Source organism: Coptis chinensis, chromosome 2 (genome assembly GCF_015680905.1).
Source record: "Coptis chinensis isolate HL-2020 chromosome 2, ASM1568090v1, whole genome shotgun sequence".
In the NCBI taxonomy this organism is placed as follows: Eukaryota; Viridiplantae; Streptophyta; class Magnoliopsida; order Ranunculales; family Ranunculaceae; genus Coptis; species Coptis chinensis.
In genome coordinates this window covers 102,772,911-102,792,706 of record NC_141457.1, presented here as the reverse complement: position 1 = coordinate 102,792,706, position 19,796 = coordinate 102,772,911, and the positions used below count along the sequence as shown (strand labels likewise).

Below are 19,796 nucleotides of genomic sequence, written 5' to 3'. Positions count from 1 at the left end.
TTTCAAATGACTTTTGTATATATTTTATATAGAATGTGCTATGCCAATCCCCCCCACCCCACCTCCTCTAAATATGTATTTGAAATTGTTAAATACATGTTCTTCTGTTTTTCCAATCCTTTTAAGAAATTCAGTACATCTCTCTTACTATAGTATTATTATTATAATTAATTTTTAATGTCGTCATTGGTCTTTCTGCATCAAGTTTCAGAAAATTTTCACATGAATCTTAGAAAATATTTCAACAGTCAGTATGACAAGGGATATAGCGGGCCAAGTAGGAGGTGGAAGGCTAGATGGGGTTGTTGGTTTTATGATTCGTGGCCAATATCCACATGCTGAAAATGTGGCAGCTCACTTGTCTGTGTGGCCAGTATGTGATGTCTGAGTATTATAGTGGCTCCAATAAGACACTCATTGGTATGAATCTCTCTTCTTGGTAACTTAAATTTAATTTTACTTAACCGAGTTGGTAAATAAACTCGGAAATCTTTGTCCTTCATGAACTATATGTCGTAGGTTATTTAATGCTTAACAAATCATCCAAGTCCAATATGCTTGCATGTCTTAGTCACACAGATCACCTGTAGGGGCTACCAATCCCACTATCAAACACCCAAACCTTCATCTATGTATATATTGTTTAAATTTGATTGTGTGGTAATGGAGTATGTATAACGTTTTCTTCTTTGCTAAATTGTAGTACATTCTATGGTTGGTTCAATGCATCAACTAGTGTGTTCTTTGATGCTAGAATTACTTTATATAATTGTTAAGTACACACCCTAAACAGTTAGCTTGAAACTATGATTTTGAAAATGATTTTATTTTAGCCAAAAGTATTTCACCTGATTTCGAAACAATGATTAACTGTATTATTTCAAAATGCTGCCGTCTAGTTACTGTATATATTTTTTTTTGCAAATACTAATGCAGCTCTTTTTCAGAAAAAAAAAAACAAAAAAACAAGACTTCTTTTGTGTAGTTTTCAAAAGATTCTTGTTGTGGTCCTCAACTTTTTATTTATTATACTTATGGTTTTGTTTTTTTTTTTTACTTCATTCTAAAGGTTGTCTTTGGCTGAGTGGAGGTGTGTTATGGGTGCTTTTAACTTTGCAGTAGATAAGTTCCATGGGATAGGAAGTGTTTGCGATCTTTTCCACGCTTGTGAATTTTTCTGCAGAAGTATTCACAGTGGGAGGGGTTTCGATAAATTCTACTTTGTGAGTGACTTTCCTACTTCCTAAAAGGCCTCTATCGAATTTGACTCGCTTGTTATGATTATCTCATCCGTTTGGACATATACCAGATTTTTCTATCATTTCTACGCACTTTACCTTGCAATTAGAATTCTCTCTAAAAAAAAGCTACTGACAACTTTTCTGGTCATGAATTTGGCGCGTTTCTCCTCTTCTTCTAAATAAATCGTTCCTTCTTGTTTTGTTATCCTCTAAATGGTGCCTTTGGTTGGAGGATACTCGCGTGTACATTTCACTCGGTAGTAGACAAATTTCATGTGACAGGAAGCGCTTTCTAATATATTCATTTAGCTCGTGAACTTATTACAGACGAATTCGTAGTGCGAGGGGTGTGGAGAAGTTTCGCAAGTGATAAGTCAATACAAACTTTCCTAGTTAATGAAATGTCAAGTGAGAATTGCTTGTTCAAATTCTCTCATTCATTTGAATGCATCTGATTTTTAAAGTACAGGTACTTGATTCGTACCCATGTTAGCTCATTATAAGTTTTCACTTGTTATTTCTATTTATTCTAAATTTGGTGATAGGCACTTTGTTTATTTCTAAGATTTCTTGCGATTTTTTTTCCATTTATACATTTTAGCAAAATATTATATAGTTTATATGATATTGTAATGGATTTATGACATTTTTTTGATTGAAAACTGATTTTAATTCTTTCTTTTTGGGTGGGCTGAGGGTGAGGCAAATTCTCATATGGATCTATTTTACGGTAGTTAGTCTGGTTTAATTTCAGAGCAAGACAAGTAGCTTATTTACGAGAAACAATGTTAATAGAACCAGTATAAACCATGTCTGAGCCTCTGATGTTCTGTGTCATAGAAATTGGACTTGAGGACATCCTTTCCTACACAGTGTTTGCCCTTGTTCTCTTGTTGTACCTTGTTTTTACGAAGTTCATATGATCCTGGAGATTGACACTGATTTTACGGAAAATCTAGGGAGCAAACATAAGTTGATAAGCCATTAATTTGCGCTTGCATCTGGGAATTAAGGTGATCCATTATCTTTGCGCCTGTCTATATTATCTTTGAATTTTAAGTTTGTTTTGGTGATTCTCTTTTTGCTTCTTTGAGAAGTCTCAAGTCTGATGGTTTTCTCTTTCCGAGTTCAATAGTTTTTTGGTCCTGGTGCATATATCATCTTATTGCTTCTTGTGGGCACAAGTTTAGCTTTTCACAATATTCAGGCACCAGTTACTGAAACTAGTTCTGTTAGCTCTAGCCAACTTCTTGCAGGGAGGAAAAGGCCTGCAAACTCTAAAGCCTGCAGACTCAGCCTCGTGAAACTGCTAGATTCAACCCTGCCTGAACTTGCTGGAACCAGTAGATTTGCTCCTCGTAGAGTTCTAGAAGACCTTCATTTCTAGAATCGAAGGTTTTGAATGGTGTTTTTTTCCGTTTGATATATTTTGCAAACTTGTAACATTTTAATCCTGTGTTAATTAGCAGGTTGCCTCATTTGCTGCTCAATTTGCAACAGAAGAAACTCTTTGAAAGGTTTCTGGGGCTTAAAAGGATGATATAACTTCGGATTTTCTTTCTCATCCTTTCAGAATAGATTACTCAACCTCAGCACCAAAGTTGACGTGAACCCAAAGGCCATTCCTAAAAAAAACTGGCGAAGGTTTGTGCCCTAGTCTGGTCTCATTTGCAGATGTATTGGATTTAGCAGCAAGGGGATGCGGTTGGATATAGGCCAACAGTCATGGATTTTGTGTAAGCACTTAGCTCTTTGGCACCTCTCCTAGTAAAATGAACTGTATGCTTTCTTTCTGAACCCAAAGAGATGTCACCAAATATCTTGATTGGATTTTCACCAAATATTTCCGACTTGGAGTCTGCAGGTCATACTGGGGAAGTGCCTGAAGGACCAGGTCCGTACCCCATGCATATCTCAATTGCAACAAAGCATCTCTCAAAGAGGTCTTTAGTGGCGACTCTCTTAGGCAGTCTAGAAATTACGTTTCTACATAAATTTAACTGTGAAACTATAGATGACTAACTTAACTTTTTCACAACTTGTAGGATCATTGCTCAGCAACAAACTTGATGTGGACTTGTATCCTTCTTGGAGTACATTTGATAGTACTTCAAGCTACTCCTTTAAGGAAATACTCTTTTTTCTCTTCAGACCAAACTATTTTTTTCCAAGTTTGGTAGCTCTCAAGAAGCATTTTTATTTATGTTTTGCTAAGCGGGTGTCCTGCCAGCTTACGCACAGATGAGTAGCCTGATTGGTGGACAAGAGTTGAGGTTGGAATCGCCTTTTTAAACTCAATGAAACACGGACTAAGATAATTGGATAAAACTTTCACCCAATCAGATTAATGGACAAAGTTCTTAATGCTTGTTTTATGGAACTCAAAGTCAAGACAAATTTCACCATACTGCAAAATTAATAATCATCAAAAACAGAAAAAGTATTTATTCTAAAACATTTTCACCCAATCAGGGAGCTCTTAATGGACAAAGTTCTGAATGCTTGTTTGTGCAGTGGTACACCTTAAAGCTCATACCATTAAATTTCATAATATTTACCATATTAACTCGAATTAAATTATCTTTAGTTTTAGTTATTAGAATTGAAACTTTTAAGAAGCTAATCTAATTTATGATAATGAGATTACCGAACGAAAATAATTCAAGCCCATAGGATTATAATATAAAATAAAATAAAAGAAGAAAATAAAACCATGAGCGGAGAACTGAGAATTGGGGTTAGGACTTATTATTAGACAGATACAGTAGGAGGAGTACATTGACCGAATGACCGTTGTACAGAAGACAAAAAGCACAGCAGTTTTCAAACAAACCAGGTCAGCAGGGTAATTTCACAATTTTTTTTTTCGGTACATATATATATATATATATATCTTACTTGATCAGAATTAGAAAAGACAACGTTTTGTTTTTGACACCACCGCTTTTTTCAGCTCCCCGCTTATATTCTTCTTCGCGAAACAACCCTAACTCGACATTATTATTCAAAGGTAATTATCTCTTTCATTCTATGCCTCCGATTCACATATTCTTTGAGTTACTTTAAGGTCTTATTAATTTTAAATTTGATTTTTATATATAGTTATAATATTAATGCCATGTATCTAATCAAATACTATTTCTTCTCGCAATTTGGTTTTCATGTATCTGGTGTTTGGATAGTAGCTAGAATTTTTATATGGGAGATGTGAACATTGCCCAGTCTGGGAGAAACGAAGTTGGTGGAGAAAACGTTGATAAGGTTCCATATGTATATCGAGAAGACATTGTTAGGCGCAAAAAGGATGGTAATATGATTGGGATTGTCACAGAAGTTGCTGGGGATTTGGATTCAGATAGTGAGATGACTACTGACGACGACGATGACCACGATGATGAAGAAGATGACAGTGATGACGATGTGGAAGATGGCGATGAAAGTGCTGATGCCAGTGATGGTCAAGATGATGAAAACGGTGAGGAAAATGGGAGTGGGGACAAAAGAAATGGTTATGGTTACAGGAGTGATCCTCTTCCAGCTGATCAAGTTCGAGTAGTTTGGATGGACCACTCTGAGACGACTCATAATCTTAGGGATTTAACAGTCTTAGATAGGGTATTCTTGCACGGGGATGTTGTTGCATCTGTTTCAGACCCGACAGGACAAGTGGGTGTTGTGGAGGATGTAAATATGTCAGTCGATTTACTTGCTTCTAATGGATCCATAATTCAGGACATCTCATCCAGAGACTTGAAACGTGTAAGGGATTTCACGACAGGTGATTATGTAGTACTTGGACCTTGGTTAGGTAGGGTGGATGATGTTCTGGATGATGTCACTGTGTTATTTGATGATGGTTCAATGTGTAAAGTCATGAAAGCTGATCCCTTGATGCTCAAGCCAGTTTCTAAGAGCTTAATTGAAGATGGCCATTTCCCTTACTACCCGGGACAGAGAGTTTGGGCAAGCTCTTCATCAGTTTTTAAGAATGCTAGGTGGCTTTCCGGCTTGTGGAAAGCTAGTCGTAGGGAGGGTGTTGTCACTAAAGTAACAGTTGGATCAGTGTTCATTTATTGGATAGCTTCTGCAGGCTATGGTCCTGAATCGGCAACAACTCCTGCTGAAGAGCAAAGTCCAAAAAACTTAAGACTTTTATCTTGTTTTGCACACGCTAAGTGGCAAGTGGGTGACTGGTGTTTCCTTCTGTCTCCTGCAGTATCATCTGCCATTCTGTGCAACAAGAGCTCTTCTAGAGGGATATCCAATTATTCTATGTCAGGAGATGTAGAAAGCGAGCATGGTATAGACTGTGTTCCCCTGAAGCAATTAGATGAGAGTAACCCATCATGCCAAAACATAGAGGCTATGTATTTTGATGCAGTTCGTGATATTGACGGGCATACTGAAAATTTGGAAAGTAACATCAAGCTGGAATCTAGATCTTGTAGCAGCTCCTTGTCAGTTTCAAAGGAACCTGTGCATGAAAATAAGCCTGTTCATCGCAAAAAGTTGCGGAAAGTTTCTCTGAGGAGAGACAAGAAGGCTCGGAAAAAAGATGAAAATTTCGAAAGAGCTCTTCTGATTATAAATACCAGGACAACTGTTAATGTGGTTTGGCAAGACGGAAAAAGGCAACTTGGGCTGGTTTCAACAACCTTAATACCAATTGAAAATCCTGGTGACCAGGAATTTGTTGCTGAGCAATATGTGGTGGAGAAGTCCACAGAGGATGACGATGATACTCGTGCAGTGAGGCGTGTTGGTGTTGTAAAAAGTGTTAATGCAAAGGAGCGGACAGCATGTGTGAGGTGGTTAAAGCAGGTTTCTAGGCCGGAGGACCCCAGGGAGTTTGATAAAGAGGAAGTGGTTAGTGTGTATGAGCTTGAGAGGCATCCAGATTACGATTATTGCTTTGGAGATGTGGTTGTGCGGTTGACACCAGTGTCTATTTCTGCGCACAAGGATGGTGCCGTAGTTTTGGTTGATGAAACCAACAAGCAGGAAGATTCGAGTGAACCTCAATGGGAGAGGAATCCACAGTGCGAGAAGTTTGATGATGCATCAAACAGTGAGCTCCATGACGATTTCTCAGATCTCTCATGGGTTGGGAATATAAGTAGTCTAAAAAATGGCGATATTGAAGTTACATGGGCGGATGGGATGGTTTCAACGGTACTATCCACAACCCACTACTGGTTAATTTCTTATTATATATATTTCTTGTTAATTAGTAAAACTATGTGTACCTGTAGAATCAGATAAGTTATTGAGCTTACAATCTTTTATTTTGATCAGCATTGAATGTAAGATCCTTAAATCAGAAATAATAAACAAAAGTTTTGTAGAATAAGTCATTCTTTTTTTATTTTAGGTTGGACCTCAAGCAATCTATGTGGTCGGTCGGGATGATGACGAGGAATCTCTTGGATCTGGGAGTGAAATTGGTGATGATGATGCGGCTAGCTGGGAAACATTTAACGAAGATGAATTTAATGCCGTTGTGAATGCTGAAGAGGTTTGATTATTTCGAATCTGTATATGAAAGCTGTTTGGGTTTGAGAAAGTCTATAATAGTTGTTGCAAAGACCTCTAGAATAGTGTCAGTGAGCAGATTACTGTTTAAAATGATAGGATGCTACAAGGATTTTGGAGACCTTTACCTAGGACATTTCAGGCTGGAAGTACTCTTTAGGGTCTACTGCCCATTGAATCTTGAATGCATGTGATAAACCCGGGAATCAATTTATGGTTCTTCGTAAGGAAGTTGATACTGCTACTTAAACTTCTTGATTTTATTTTCTGATACGAGTGTGTGCTCTGCACATATGGCACTATGAAATTAGAGACCACCTTTTGGTTGAAACTTTAAATCTCTCACATCATAATTTTTTCGTTATCATTTCATGTTCTTAATGAGTGGGATTTAATGTTTGATCAATGATATTTAGGAAGCTAGCTCGCAAAATTCTAACAGCGTCATCACTGGGGAAGAAACAACACCAGATTCAGAGGAGATAAATGTTTCTCATAATGGACCGCTATCCTTTCCCCTAGCTGCCCTTGGGTTTGTTACCCGTCTGGCTACTGGATTTTTGTCACTCAGAAGAAAGCAGATTGATCCATTGATCTCGGACTACAGCAGTGGAAATGAATCCCAATCCCCAGGGTCTGTTGGATCTATTGATGCTTTGGAGAGAAGGGAATCCCACGTGGAACCTACTTCTTGGGAATCCAGTGCAGTGGATAGTAATTCTGCAGAAGTTTGTCGTGGTGATGAGGAGCAAGAACTTGAAACTTCATCGAGAGCAAGGTCTGATGAACTTGACTCCCACTATATGATGCAAAGTTCTGGGAGTAACTCTTGCACCTTTAAGCACTTTGATACGGCTAAAGATCCTTTGGACCATTTTTATCTCGGGGCAAACATACAGGTGTAAAATTTTAATCCGTTTAATTATTCTTAACAAGGCTAGCCTGTTTGTACAAATCACTTAATTTGTCCTACAAATATCTAAGTAACTTTGAAATGTATACGGGTGTTGGTGTCTGACACAGCAACCCATATGAAGTAGGACATTGGTACACAGCTAATTAAAAAGAAAACTATTCGTATTCTTTGATTGCACAAGTAACTCTTGGGTTCAAAACCTTACAAAGCGCCTCCTTACAAATAAATAACTATGAAAGTGGCATATCTTGGAGTTGTAACTATGTTACTAGATTATTTTCTTAGACAGTTATTCTATAGAAGAAATCCTAGTCTGAAATTCATAGGTTGTACATAAACTTTATTTCTCGTTCGTTTTATGTCAAGATGATCATTTGTTATTTTGTTTTATATCTTGCAGAATAATAGCGGTAGGAAGTGGCTCAAGAAAGTTCAGCAAGATTGGACCATCCTTCAAAAGAATTTGCCTGGTATCTGTAATGTTTTGGTTTCTTAAAAATCATGATGATTTCTGCTCATGTTATCCTTCTACTTAGCAAGGATGATGGGGTCAAAGTTCTAACAACCTGCAGTTCGTTTACAGATAGTATCTATGTAAGGGTTTATGAAGATAGAATGGATCTATTAAGGGCTGTGATAGTGGGAGCATATGGAACGCCTTATCAAGATGGTCTCTTTGTCTTTGACTTTCACCTTCCACCCGAGTATCCTCAAGTTCCACCAGTAAGTGGAGTTGGTATTATTTCCCAACATTTAAATTGGTTTTTTGAATTTAGACTCTGAACTAAGATTAGATTTATATGATTTGCTGCAGTCTGCACACTATCATTCTGGTGGATGGCGGATAAATCCAAATTTATATGAGGAAGGGAAGGTGTGTCTTAGCCTTTTAAATACTTGGACTGGAAGAGGCAATGAAGTTTGGGATCCATCATCATCTAGCATCCTACAAGTTCTTGTCTCACTCCAGGGTTTGGTGCTGAACTCCAAACCATATTTTAATGAGGCTGGGTATGATAAACAAGTCGGGACAGCTGAAGGAGAAAAAAATTCACTATCCTACAATGAAAATACTTTCTTGCTTAGTTGCAAGATGGTTATGTATCTTCTGCGAAAACCTCCGAAGGTAATATTTTCTAGTATTTTTGCAAGAGGCAAGTTCTTTCTGTTCTGTGTGAGCGGTTACACTGTAGATTGTAATATATGTCAAGCTTTTCCTTGTCAAAGAAAACAAAAAGAAAAAACAGTTATAATGGTAGACAGAGTTACACTTGTTGGAGTCTTGGAGACATATTATCAGTAATTGAGGGTCTATTATTCCGTTGGTGTCAATTCATAGAAATAAACCTCTTAGGTATTGCCATTCATTTCCGAACTGAGAGGCCCGTTCGCCTTCAGTTTTGTTGAAGAGAAAGTTTCTTATGTTCTTTAAGATATGTTGTCGTTATATCTAAAAGCTTTAAATGTGTTTGTGATGTCTGTAGGATTTTGAAGAGCTTATTAAGGACCATTTCCGAAGGCGTGGTTATTACATTCTTAACGCATGTGATGCATACATGAAGGGCTACTTAATTGGTTCTCTTACAAAAGATGCTTCCTTGAGTGATAAAAGCACTGCAAAGTCGACATCGGTTGGTTTCAAATTGATGCTAGCTAAAATTATGCCCAAACTAATCACAGCACTAAGTGATGTTGGGGCTGACGTTCACCAATTTAAGCATCTCCAACAATGAAGAGTTCAGAGTCAAAAAAGAAAAATAAATGTCTGTTGAGAAATCTGAAACATCCCTTTGTATTTGTGGCTTGTGTGAACTGTAAGCTTAATCATTTTTTACATACAGATTTTGATTTTTTTTAAGAGGAAAATTTACCTCTTAAATTGATAGAGAAAAAAAAAGTAAATTGCTTTAGTGTTCCATAGAGAATCATAATCCATCCATCTCAGTCCCCATCTCTGCTCGGTATGTGGATATTGGCAGTCTAAATTTGTTTTAGGACTCCTAAAGAGATTTTGTTGTTATTTGATGCAAGTGCCTTTTCAGTTTTCATGCCCTGTAGACTTACTGAAATTAATTATTGTGGAATTATGTTTTTGCAACTCACATTAAAGGGTCCTATTACTGATGGACTTCATATTGTGTTGGGCAGACTCCAAAAAAAAAAACAATTATTACAAGTATGTCATTGGTCCCAAAAAGTCTAAAAAAAACAAATATTACAAATCTCAAAAAAAATTCGAAAACCCCAAGTTTAAACGACCCGGCTAAGTCGCTCATTGTGCAAACCCAACAATGTGACTACACCGTTTGGACTGAGTCCCTAACGATGTGGCCATACCGTTTGGGATTTGAATTTTTGAAAAAAAATATAAAGTTCTGTTTTTTGGCCTCTTGACCGGTGTGGCCACACCGTTTGGACTAAGTCTCAAACGCCAAAAAATATAATTTTATATTTTTTTTCAAAGTTCAAATCCTAAACGGTATAAATTACACCGTTGACTTCCCAAACGAATGACTTGACCACATCGTTGGTTTGACAAAACCAATCCACATCGTTAGGTTTTGCACAATGATGAACGACTTTTTCGTTTAAGGGGGTTTTTTCAATTCAATTTTTGGGACCAATGACACACTTCAGAATATTTGTTTTTTTTTTTGGATTTTTTGGGACCAATGACACACTTGTAATAATTGTTTTTTTGTTGGAGTCTGCCCAACATAATATGGGGTCTGTCAATAACAAATACCAAAAACTATGAGGCAACAATGTCATACTAGAAAGTCGACCCTAGCATTAGACACTGCTTCTTTTTAAAACTTGCTCAACATTCATAACGATATATATAGAATTTTTCTAACAAATTGTGATTTTTGTTTTCATTGCTTATCCCGTTTTAATTTCTCAACAAATTGTTTTAATTAAGTTTTAAAAACATGTTTTTTAATTGAGGAGGGATTCCGTTTTAATTTAGAAGTGTGATTCCTAATTTTAATAGGAGAAGAATTATTGTTTTAATTAGAAGTGCTAGATTTTTCTTTTTCAATAGGGGATGAATTCTCATTATAATAGGATAATAATTCAAGTTTTAATTAGAAATGTTATAAAATTTTCAAATAATTGGGCTGAGAGCCCAATTTTCCAAAATATTTTTATCCTAAATCCATTTCAATTTTAATTTCGCCATAATTCCTATGTAAATTTAAATTTGCATATGAAAATATATTTTCATATTTAAATTGCATATGTAAATTTATATTTTCATATGCAAATTTAAATATATGTATGAAATAAAAGGCAATTATGTAAATTTATATTTTCATATGCAAATTTAAATTTACATATGAAAAGGAAACTATGTAAATTTAAATTTTCATATGTAAGTTTATATATTTTCATATGCAAATTTAAAATTGAAAATGTGTCCTTGAGCCGAAATTATAAGTAAAAAATGATGACGTCAGCCCCGTTTGGGACTTATGGCGAAATGAAAAATCAAGGTGAACTTATTGCGAAATTATTATTGGGATTTGTCCTTCAGCCGTAATCTATGATGATTTTTATTTATTTATTATTATTATTATTTTCAATAGGAGAAGAATTCCTATTTTAAGAGGAGTTGATGACAGAATTTTAAGAGAGCTAGAAAAATACCTCTTGTCGGAACTTTAATATTAATATATTGATTGATGTACTAATAATGGTAATGATGGTTGTAAGATATTTTTTCTTTTGTCGAATAAACTATATTGATAGATTAATAATCATTAATCCCATCAAAAATTTATAATAAGTTTCCACCTAAAATATAATGCTATCAAATGTCAAATTTCTATCTATGAAGAGCTCATGATTTCTATCTTCTCTTTCAAAAGTAGCAAATTGAGTTCTAATCCAATACCAAGAAGACTAAAATTGCACAAAAAATATAGTAAATATAGAAAGTCTAAACAAAGTTGCAATTGAAATTGATGAACAAACAAAATCTCAAATCCAATGTAGAAACTAGATAATTAGAAGTTCATAACATATAATGCAACTAAAACTACCCTTGTGAAAATTTGAATTTGAGCTTAACTTAGAGTGCATTTGTTTACTCACTTAATTAAAGAAAAGAAAAAAAAGTTATAGAATGGTCACTTTGGAATAGAATGGAATGAAAACTAAATTTTGGTATTGTATGTTTGGTAAAGTGGAGAAAAGAAAAGAGAAACCAATAGATGGAATAAACCATGTTATGCAAATACCAAATAAAAGAAAGAAAATAATGAAATGAAATGTGTTTATTCATGTTTTTCTTTTTCTTTTTCCTATTTCCTTTTCCATTTCATATTTGTTATTCCAAAACCTTCTTTTTCCATTCAACTATTATAGAAAATGTAGAACACCTCATACTTTTTCTTTTTATTTCCCATTAGAAAAAAGATATGTAAATGCACCGGGAACATAACGAAAAATCTACTACTTTTCCTCCGATCTATTTGATCAATTTGGGATTTCTCAAAAATCTTAAAAGAGGTGCCAGCACGGGTTTAAGCGAAGAGAACAAGAGTCACTCTTCTAGTTTAAAGTTACCCCATTCGCAAACTTAATTCCCTCCAATTGATTTCCTCCAATATATCGTATTTTATTAATTTGGGATTTCTTCCAATGGTAAACAAATTCCTTTCTTAATATCTTTTCCTTAAAACTCTTGTTTCCAATTTTACTCATTATAGATATTTATTTCCATGGGAAAGAGCTTTAAAGAGGGGAAAAAAGATAAAAGGACTGGTAAGAATGATATGAAAGGGAAAGCGGCCTAGTCGTTGCATGTGCAACTTACGGACTTACATGCATTTGAACAGCTATAAATCGAAGAAAAGGAAACGGTAAAGACTAAAGAGTACATGAAGCATTTCAAGCGTATGGTATTATTGGTATGAAGTTGAACAATGTTCTGTGCATGAACTTCTTAACAGTTTTGGAGTGCGAGCAGTAATCGTAATCTCGAGCGGTACAAGTCAGGTTTTTTATCAGCTTGGCTCAGACTGAAGACGGTTGCTTAATGGCAATATGGCATGACCGATACATGAAAATATGATGCAAAGATGTTTTTTTCATCAGCATATTCATATACTTCGATAGAGAACGTGGCATGCTTATTTTGCAAATACCTTGAACCAAGGTCTGTTGCCCACTTGCCCCTCGAAAGTCGAAACAAAATAGATCAGCCAAGGTGCTGGTAAATACGTGTCAAAAGACTGAATATGAAATCTCATCTCGCTATGATTTCTTTGTGATTTGACAAAACGAAAAAATTTTTTTGAGCCATTGAATGCCCATATGGAAGTCACTCGTTTAAGGAAAACCAAATGCTGAAAAGCTAATATAACAAGTGAAGCGTATTCAGGAAAGGTTCCACTTACCATGCACCAACGAAAAAACATAACTAATGGTACATGAGAATCTATACAGTCAAAACTATCAGCAGACAACTTCCAAGAGTGGGATCAGTTTCATGCAGAGCAAATTGTTCGCAGTCTTGAGGACTTTGTTTGTTGTTTTTTTCGGTAAGATTGAGGACTTTGTCACCCCCCTAGGAAACTTATACATGTATCTCAGGTTATTGGATCGTCCAACGTGATCTCTGCCAACTGAATGTTGCCGCTAATACTAGAAGCCTTACAAGATGGCATAAAGGAAAATGCATCAAGAAGCTTTGTACATTTCAAGCTCCATTTTACCATCATGTATTCAATAAGATGATGCCCACTGCATATCACGGAAGTAGCAATCCCAGTTAGCAAAATTCTCTTAGGAGTAGGTAATATTTTATCAGATTAGAAGCTAAATGAAAGACCTTCGATTATGATAACTTGTTATAAAGACTGATCCAGGAGAACTTTGCAACAGGAAAGTCACCGTAGCAAAGAGATCATCGAAGTCTTTAAAAAGAAGAAAGAAAGATCAGCTCAGTGTTCAGTTACTGAGATCATGACAAAAATATAATTTCTGTACAAATTAAATCCTACCCTTTGTGTCGTACAACACATCAGCTCCAAGCACAATCTTTGGTTTTAAGTTGAAGATAGGTGCAGCCCAATCTCCCCAAGTCAGTCCTAATACCTACACAATCAAATATACCGTCCAGTTATAAGACTGCAAATAGGTAGCCAAATCAACTTTTCTGGTGAAGTACGGTGAACAAAAAAGGATGATGATGCATCCCCATGCAGTGATTTGATAGGCTAATGTAAAGACAGCCATTTGCAGAAATTTTCTTGATCCCCTAACGAATTTTTTTCCTACTATAAATAGCTAACTGTATGCATATAACCACACATTCGAGAGCTAACAGAAAAGATAACTCACTGTACAATTAAGATGATTGAGTTCGCGCATTCTTTCCATGTTTTCCAGCACCTGAAAGTTCCCGAAACCATGAAACGGTTTCAGCTTAAAATTCAACTCAAGACTGGGAAAAAAAAAATTCTGCACTTTACGCATGCTCAAGCTTAAGGAGTACTAGCAATAAAAACATACTTTGAATCCTGATAATTTAAACCAATATATAGAAAGCAAAAATGATCGACTCAGGCATTACCCTTTGTATTAATTACTCTACCTCTGGTCTCGTTGAGTTATCAGTCAATGTTACATCTGATCCCAGTTTCGCCGCTACCAATCCAGGCAATGAAGTTCCAGCACCAAGCTATTCCAATAAAATAACTAAGTAAGTACAACAAGAAACACGCACAAGTTTATAATTAAATGTAACAAAAATAGTCTAGAAAAAGAAGATTATTACTAACCTCGACTACAGTGACTCCAGAAAAACGCAACCTCTGCTGCCAAACATACTCAGCTAGCGCAACACTACATGGCCACACAAACATTCCATACTCTTCCTCTATATTCTGTTTTTTCATTCGTCAACGCAGTTAATAAAATTCAATATCAACTAACATGTACAGGATTCCAAATTATTTAAGTTTACCTCAATGATCTTGATCGTGAAACCTTCACTAGTCTGACCAAATGAATGGCTAGAAATTTTAGTCATTTGCTTGATGTGTTCCTCTCCATCTTCAGATTCAATGGACGTGTCCTCTTCTTCGTCTGACATCGCTATTGCCGGACAAAAGTCTTAATACTTAAAATCACTGATCTATTTTCACGATTTCTATATATTTATATTTTGCGCGCCAGTTGTTTGTATAAAAGAGTTGCTCACAGTTGGGCTAGTGGTGTAAAATAGGCCTCATGCTTTGAGGGCCGGCGGGCCGGGCCATCCCTACCCTCATTTACCTCGAGAGCCGGGTTGGGTCGGGCCAATACTTAAATCTCGAAGCCTTTACCCGTCCCTCAACCCTCTCGAGAGGGCTTGAAGGGCCGGGCTTGAGGGCCAAATGTGGGGGCCGGATACTATCTTATACATTTGATTTACAAAATATAAATTTAGAAACATTAGTTAAAAATGATAAAATCAAATGCACTTCACAATTAAACCTTCGAACTACTAAAAAAACTTAATTGTTAGAGTTATATTAGTGAATTAAGATCAGTTAAATTAATTTTATAAAATATTATAATAAAATTATAAGGTTGACAAACTTAATAGATAAAAGTTCTTTTAAATAATTTTTAACATATTAATACTAAAATGAAATATATTGTAAAAAAAATTTATTAAAATATATGTAATCCGTGAGTGGAAATAAATTTTGGGAGAAAGGGGGTTATCTGAGGGTTGGGGTTTAAGGGAGGGCTTAATCTCCACTCCTCCATCTTCCTCTCCCACTTACAAAGTCTAGAAATGTTGAGGGCTGGGCTTAAGGGAGGGCTTAAGTTACAAAGTCTAGACTCTTACTCTCCCCTCAAAGGCTTGAGGGCCGGGTAGGTCATGTGTGAGGGCCTTATTTTGAGGGTTTTTTCGGCCAATGGGCCGGGGTCGGGCGGGCTGGCTGGCTGAGGGTTTGAGGGCCATTTTGACACCCCTACTGCCACTTGGGCCTAAGAAAATGAAAGCTGGACCATAGATGGGCCTCAACGGGTAGAAATAGAGACCCACCCAAATATCCAAACCATATCTAAAAAGTAAAAACACACTCGCACCTGGTTTTCCACTCACTCTCTCTTCTCATCTTCTTCCTGCTTACCTTTGAAACAAATATTTTATATTTGTTAATGGCTTTCGTACACTACATGGCGGCTATGCCAGCATCAGAGACTCTAAACCATCCAACAACTTGTTCTAGACTTTCTTCTTCGCCTTCAACTGTTTCTCTCTCTTCTTCTTCTTCTTCTTCTTTTTGGATCAAAGCTCGTAAGCTCTCCAGTCTTTCCACAATATTCTCCCGAGGATCTGGACACAAAGGTACCACAATACACTTTATGTATTGTTGAAAATGTCTTGACAGAGTACTGTTTGAATAAGTATGAATTGAACCAAACTTGAGATCATGCATCATATACTTTATATCACGGGCATTTTTTTTTTTATGTTCTTTGATTCTATGGTCATTGTAGGTTTATTCACTGATATCTTCCAATTTTATACACGTGAATGCTTGATTGAATAATGTTTTTTATTGTTCGTAGATGAGTTAAATCATTATCTTTTGGAATATGGAAAATAAAAAAAAAAAAAAAAAAAAATAAAAAAAAAAAAAAAATTGTTACTTTAAGTTATACCTCAATCTCAAGGGTTGTCAGATGGAATTATCTTCACCCCATTTGGGTCCTGTATTTCACCCTCTCTTACAAGTTTCCATTAATTTCTTGACTTTTAAAGCACATTAAGCCTCCTAGAGTTTTTGCAACTAAAAGAACACCATCACACTTTTCACAGTTTTGATATCAATTTCTATATGTTTTGGGTTCCCTTTCTTTTCTCTGTGGGATTACTGGTGCTTTAATAAGGACCAGTGGACCACTAATCATCCTTTGAGAATATATCAGACTGCTGCTATGCGAATATAAGTGTTTGAAGTGATGAGGTTTGCCCAACTCCATATTAACAAATATTTCTACTTGTTACGTTCTTCGTCCCACACATCATCCAACACAAGTAGAACAAAATTATACTCACATTTATTTCCTACATAATGGTTGCACAGTTATTTTGTAAGCCTTTTGTCACCAAAATCTTTGGACAGGCAAACCAAAGTTCGTATAAAAGTACTCTTTGTTTGAAAGTAATAACAAAGCATTGTCTTTGTATCCTAATGTCCATTGGTGAAGATTTTTGTGTGAAAAGAATTACAGAATTTGTTATCTACATCTTTAGTTAGGATTATGTGATCCTGTACCTCTTCAAACCTGTCTTAACTATATTATGCTCGTACTGGGTGATGTATGGACCGAAGATCAGTAATGTGACAGAGTGAAATATCCAAAAAGATTTGAGTCTATGTTGTTCAAAGCTCATACACTTATCTTCATGAAATAATGTCAGTGTGAATTACCATCCTAGCATATCATTTAAAATTTCTATCAGATGGTTGCGTGCATCTTTTTCGAACAGCATGAACTTTGCATGGAGACGAGGAATTTCAAACTCGGTATTGTGGTGTCCTTTTGGTTGTATGACTTCTATGAGACTTTTTGTGTTTTAAAAGTGGAAAACTAGTGGACGTTTGTTAGAGAGTGAAATTTGGAATTTAGAAGTAGATGAAAGAGTACCATCTTCCCGATCGTGTAAATAAGGTATGACAACTGTTTGATATTGAAGTCATTGGATTTCTTATTACTCCATATTTTTTGAATTAATGCTTAGTCTGGATAGTATATATCTTACTAAGTGGTAGCAGTATCATCCATCAACTTGAATTGTCCTTCTCAGACGGACATTTTTAACAAGCCGACCCTTTCAATTCGACGTTCATGATACAAATTAGCAAACAATTTGGAAATGTAAACATCAAGCTTAGTTCTCTGCGGCCATAGTTCGTGCTCTTGAATTGTTTCCTTGTTCACTTTCTCGGTGTGACTCCTTTTTATCTGTGGTTGTTTGTTCGATCCTTCTTTTATTTCTTTCCAGCAAGGGCAAAGCTGCCAGAATCTGAAGCTGTATCTGCTGCGGATGCTTTTACGCAGTTCAAACATGTGCTTCTTCCAATAACAGACCGGAACCCTTATCTTTCAGAGGGAACAAGACAGGTACCAGCTGTTCCTTAATATTTATTACAATGCTTTAATGTAATAAAGTTCTTTATCTCTGCGCAATCCCATGGCTAAAATGTGTTCATAGTATCATTGCACTATGTAGCATAGTGAACGTGCTCTTTTTATTGCCTTTTAAAAGATGAGTTTTGTTGTGAACTGACTTGGAAAAAGCTATAATAAATCCTCTCTGATACAGAGCCATGTGCGCCTTTACCCTCTTTGCACATAGTGACATGATCAGTATATAATTTTGCCTCTTTTTCATTTTTTTCCTTTCGAATGCTATGTATTTTCACAGCATGACATTTACACCCCTGTAAGCCATCAGATAGACTTTGACAAAGATTTGGTTTTTTCACTTTTTTGGAGATAAATAGATACAGGGTACTGTCTGAAATTTGTATTACGTTTTTCCCTTGTATGCTTCCCCTGTGATGACAGCAGTTATGATTTTTTTGGATTGGCGGCGGTTATGATCGCATTCTTATGAGAAAATTGAGGTCATAAATATCTATGTCTGCAGGCTGCAGCAACTGCTGCTGGTTTGGCAAAGAAATACGAAGCAGATATTACCGTCGTGGGTATGCTTATATGTTATATTTTCTTCTTTTAAAGCTACAATTCAAATTTTCAGAACCTCAGATATGTCAGCTGTAGAGACCCCTGGCATTTTAGTTGCAGACCCACTTGAATGCAGGATTTCAAAGGATATAGAAACTTGATGTTTCTTGCAGTTATTGATGAAAATCCGAAAGAGTCTGTGCCTGAGCACGATACAAAGCTATCTAGTGTCCGCTGGCATCTTTCTGAAGGTAGGCCTTTCTGTTATTTTATTTTAAATGGTACTGGAAAATATATTTGGCATATTACATCTGTGCTTAGTTGACCTCTATTGGCTCATGCCTATGTGGACTCCCATGATGCAACATTCTAATATACTGTACTTACTCAAGCTAACAAAATTGACGTGGGTGGGAAGACAGTATTTTATTTTAGCGGCTTACGGCTTAGTCTTTTATTTTTTAGGTGGGTTCCAGGAATTTCGGCTGATAGAACGACTCGGGGAAGGAACGAAACCAACTGCCATAATAGGTGAGGTCGCAGATGATTTAAGTTTGGATCTAGTAGTGATAAGCATGGAAGCCATTCATTCAAAGCATGTTGATGCAAACCTACTGGCGGAGTTCATCCCATGCCCTGTTTTGCTTCTACCACTGTAGAAGTGTCTGCAACCGTGTTAGCATCATTATCGCACAAAAAATCACCCTTTGCTTTCTATATATGTTTGAGTTGTTTATCTGTAGTTTAGTCATATTTGTTGATATTAGTTATATCTGTTCTCGTGAAATAGATCAATTGAGCTGGTCTTTTATTCTTGACTGCTCTGGAATGGAAAGAGTGTGACCTCTCCATAATGACTTCTTTGCTATGATTCTTAGAGCCTACATGGTGAATTTTCTCACAGGATGGCTACAAATCTTTTTTGGTTCTATAATTCACAGATCAGATGTAGGCGTAATGTGATATCTAATATCTGTTCAGTTCATTTAATTTTAAAGAAACACAATGGTAGTTTTCAGGACTTACCCTAATGTGAGTGTTCATAAGAATTCATGTTTCCCAATGTTGAATCTTCTGAAAACTGGGTTTCTCAGAAAAAGAATGTCATTTACGCCCTTGGAGAGATACCTGCGTCGTTAAATTTGCGATTTGACCCTTTAGTTTTTATGCCCAAACAATTTCAAGGTGGAAAAGCTACAGGGAGGGTACGCTATTAATTTGGTGTGCGTCTAGGGCTTGCATATTTATTTTTTGTTTTGGAAGTTTGATCGATGAGCTATATCTAGTGAACTCAGAATGCCGCAGTAAAATGGTCTCATATAGGATTCTCTTTCCCTTTCTCCAAGACATTTACAGTACGGTGAATGTTGGGCAGTGAAGACTAAAGCAAGCATTCCAGA

At 36.1% G+C, this 19,796-nt stretch overlaps 3 protein-coding genes and 1 long non-coding RNA gene across 19 annotated transcripts in view; 3 read left to right on the top strand and 1 right to left on the bottom strand.

Annotated features, from left to right (window-relative positions):
* The window catches only part of LOC147519828 (uncharacterized), a 48,971-nt gene extending 45,263 nt beyond the window's left edge, over nucleotides 1-3,708 (top strand). For 4 of the 12 annotated variants that reach the window (XR_015212350.1, XR_015212347.1, XR_015212345.1 and 1 more), the window contains exons 3-6: nucleotides 206-420; nucleotides 1,070-2,977; nucleotides 3,106-3,184; nucleotides 3,287-3,708. This is a non-coding gene — a long non-coding RNA (uncharacterized LOC147519828). Of the gene's footprint in view, nucleotides 1-205; nucleotides 421-1,069; nucleotides 2,978-3,098; nucleotides 3,185-3,286 lie in introns of all 12 variants that reach the window. The other 8 variants (XR_015212349.1, XR_015212351.1, XR_015212348.1 and 5 more) reach the window with 8 other exon arrangements.
* Nucleotides 3,709-3,723: 15 nt separating this feature from the next.
* Nucleotides 3,724-9,605, top strand: UBC23 (ubiquitin-conjugating enzyme 23). 3 transcript variants are annotated; one of them, XM_086591370.1, is made up of 9 exons: nucleotides 3,724-4,077; nucleotides 4,195-4,251; nucleotides 4,424-6,413; nucleotides 6,613-6,756; nucleotides 7,190-7,672; nucleotides 8,090-8,159; nucleotides 8,273-8,412; nucleotides 8,504-8,815; nucleotides 9,174-9,605. In XM_086591370.1, exons 3-9 carry the CDS (start codon nucleotides 4,440-4,442, stop codon nucleotides 9,420-9,422), a joined length of 3,372 nt encoding a protein of 1,123 aa, XP_086447496.1. In that variant the 5' UTR covers nucleotides 3,724-4,077; nucleotides 4,195-4,251; nucleotides 4,424-4,439; the 3' UTR covers nucleotides 9,423-9,605. The 3 variants fall into 3 exon arrangements, 2 of the variants coding, with proteins under 2 accessions (XP_086447496.1, XP_086447495.1); XM_086591369.1 differs by having other exon boundaries at nucleotides 3,725-4,077; nucleotides 4,427-6,413; XR_015212340.1 differs by lacking the exon at nucleotides 3,724-4,077 and having other exon boundaries at nucleotides 4,098-4,251; nucleotides 4,427-6,413; nucleotides 8,262-8,412.
* A 3,420-nt stretch (nucleotides 9,606-13,025) lies between these two features.
* On the bottom strand, nucleotides 13,026-14,940 carry LOC147519826 (Putative methyltransferase family protein). 2 transcript variants are annotated; one of them, XM_086591373.1, is made up of 7 exons: nucleotides 14,666-14,940; nucleotides 14,481-14,585; nucleotides 14,294-14,380; nucleotides 14,041-14,091; nucleotides 13,701-13,794; nucleotides 13,529-13,613; nucleotides 13,026-13,440 (listed from the first exon to the last, which is right to left on the bottom strand). In XM_086591373.1, exons 1-7 carry the CDS (start codon nucleotides 14,792-14,794, stop codon nucleotides 13,287-13,289), a joined length of 705 nt encoding a protein of 234 aa, XP_086447499.1. In that variant the 5' UTR covers nucleotides 14,795-14,940; the 3' UTR covers nucleotides 13,026-13,286. The 2 variants fall into 2 exon arrangements, with proteins under 2 accessions (XP_086447499.1, XP_086447500.1); XM_086591374.1 differs by lacking the exon at nucleotides 13,529-13,613 and having other exon boundaries at nucleotides 14,666-14,927.
* Nucleotides 14,941-15,754: 814 nt separating this feature from the next.
* On the top strand, nucleotides 15,755-19,267 carry LOC147519825 (cell wall integrity/stress response component). 2 transcript variants are annotated; one of them, XM_086591368.1, is made up of 5 exons: nucleotides 15,755-16,045; nucleotides 17,711-17,829; nucleotides 18,359-18,416; nucleotides 18,570-18,647; nucleotides 18,873-19,267. In XM_086591368.1, exons 1-5 carry the CDS (start codon nucleotides 15,856-15,858, stop codon nucleotides 18,929-18,931), a joined length of 504 nt encoding a protein of 167 aa, XP_086447494.1. In that variant the 5' UTR covers nucleotides 15,755-15,855; the 3' UTR covers nucleotides 18,932-19,267. The 2 variants fall into 2 exon arrangements, with proteins under 2 accessions (XP_086447494.1, XP_086447493.1); XM_086591367.1 differs by having other exon boundaries at nucleotides 15,757-16,045; nucleotides 18,862-19,267.
* Nucleotides 19,268-19,796: the final 529 nt, after the last annotated feature.

Bases quoted from the DNA above. Each gene is read 5' to 3' on its own strand.
- UBC23 (XM_086591370.1), top strand. From the start codon at position 4,440: ATGGGAGATGTGAACATTGCCCAGTCTGGGAGAAACGAAGTTGGTGGA. The intron at 7,673-8,089 runs GTGTAAAATTTT...TATATCTTGCAG, and splicing joins ATCTCGGGGCAAACATACAG to AATAATAGCGGTAGGAAGTG. The intron at 8,816-9,173 runs GTAATATTTTCT...TGATGTCTGTAG, and splicing joins TTCTGCGAAAACCTCCGAAG to GATTTTGAAGAGCTTATTAA.
- LOC147519826 (XM_086591373.1), bottom strand. From the start codon at position 14,794: ATGTCAGACGAAGAAGAGGACACGTCCATTGAATCTGAAGATGGAGAG. The intron at 13,795-14,040 runs GTGAGTTATCTT...TTGATTGTGTAG, and splicing joins TCAATCATCTTAATTGTACA to GTATTAGGACTGACTTGGGG. The intron at 13,441-13,528 runs GTCTTTCATTTA...CGTGATATGCAG, and splicing joins ACAAGTTATCATAATCGAAG to TGGGCATCATCTTATTGAAT.
- LOC147519825 (XM_086591367.1), top strand. From the start codon at position 15,856: ATGGCTTTCGTACACTACATGGCGGCTATGCCAGCATCAGAGACTCTA. The intron at 16,046-17,710 runs GTACCACAATAC...ATTTCTTTCCAG, and splicing joins CCGAGGATCTGGACACAAAG to CAAGGGCAAAGCTGCCAGAA. The intron at 18,417-18,569 runs GTATGCTTATAT...TGTTTCTTGCAG, and splicing joins AGCAGATATTACCGTCGTGG to TTATTGATGAAAATCCGAAA.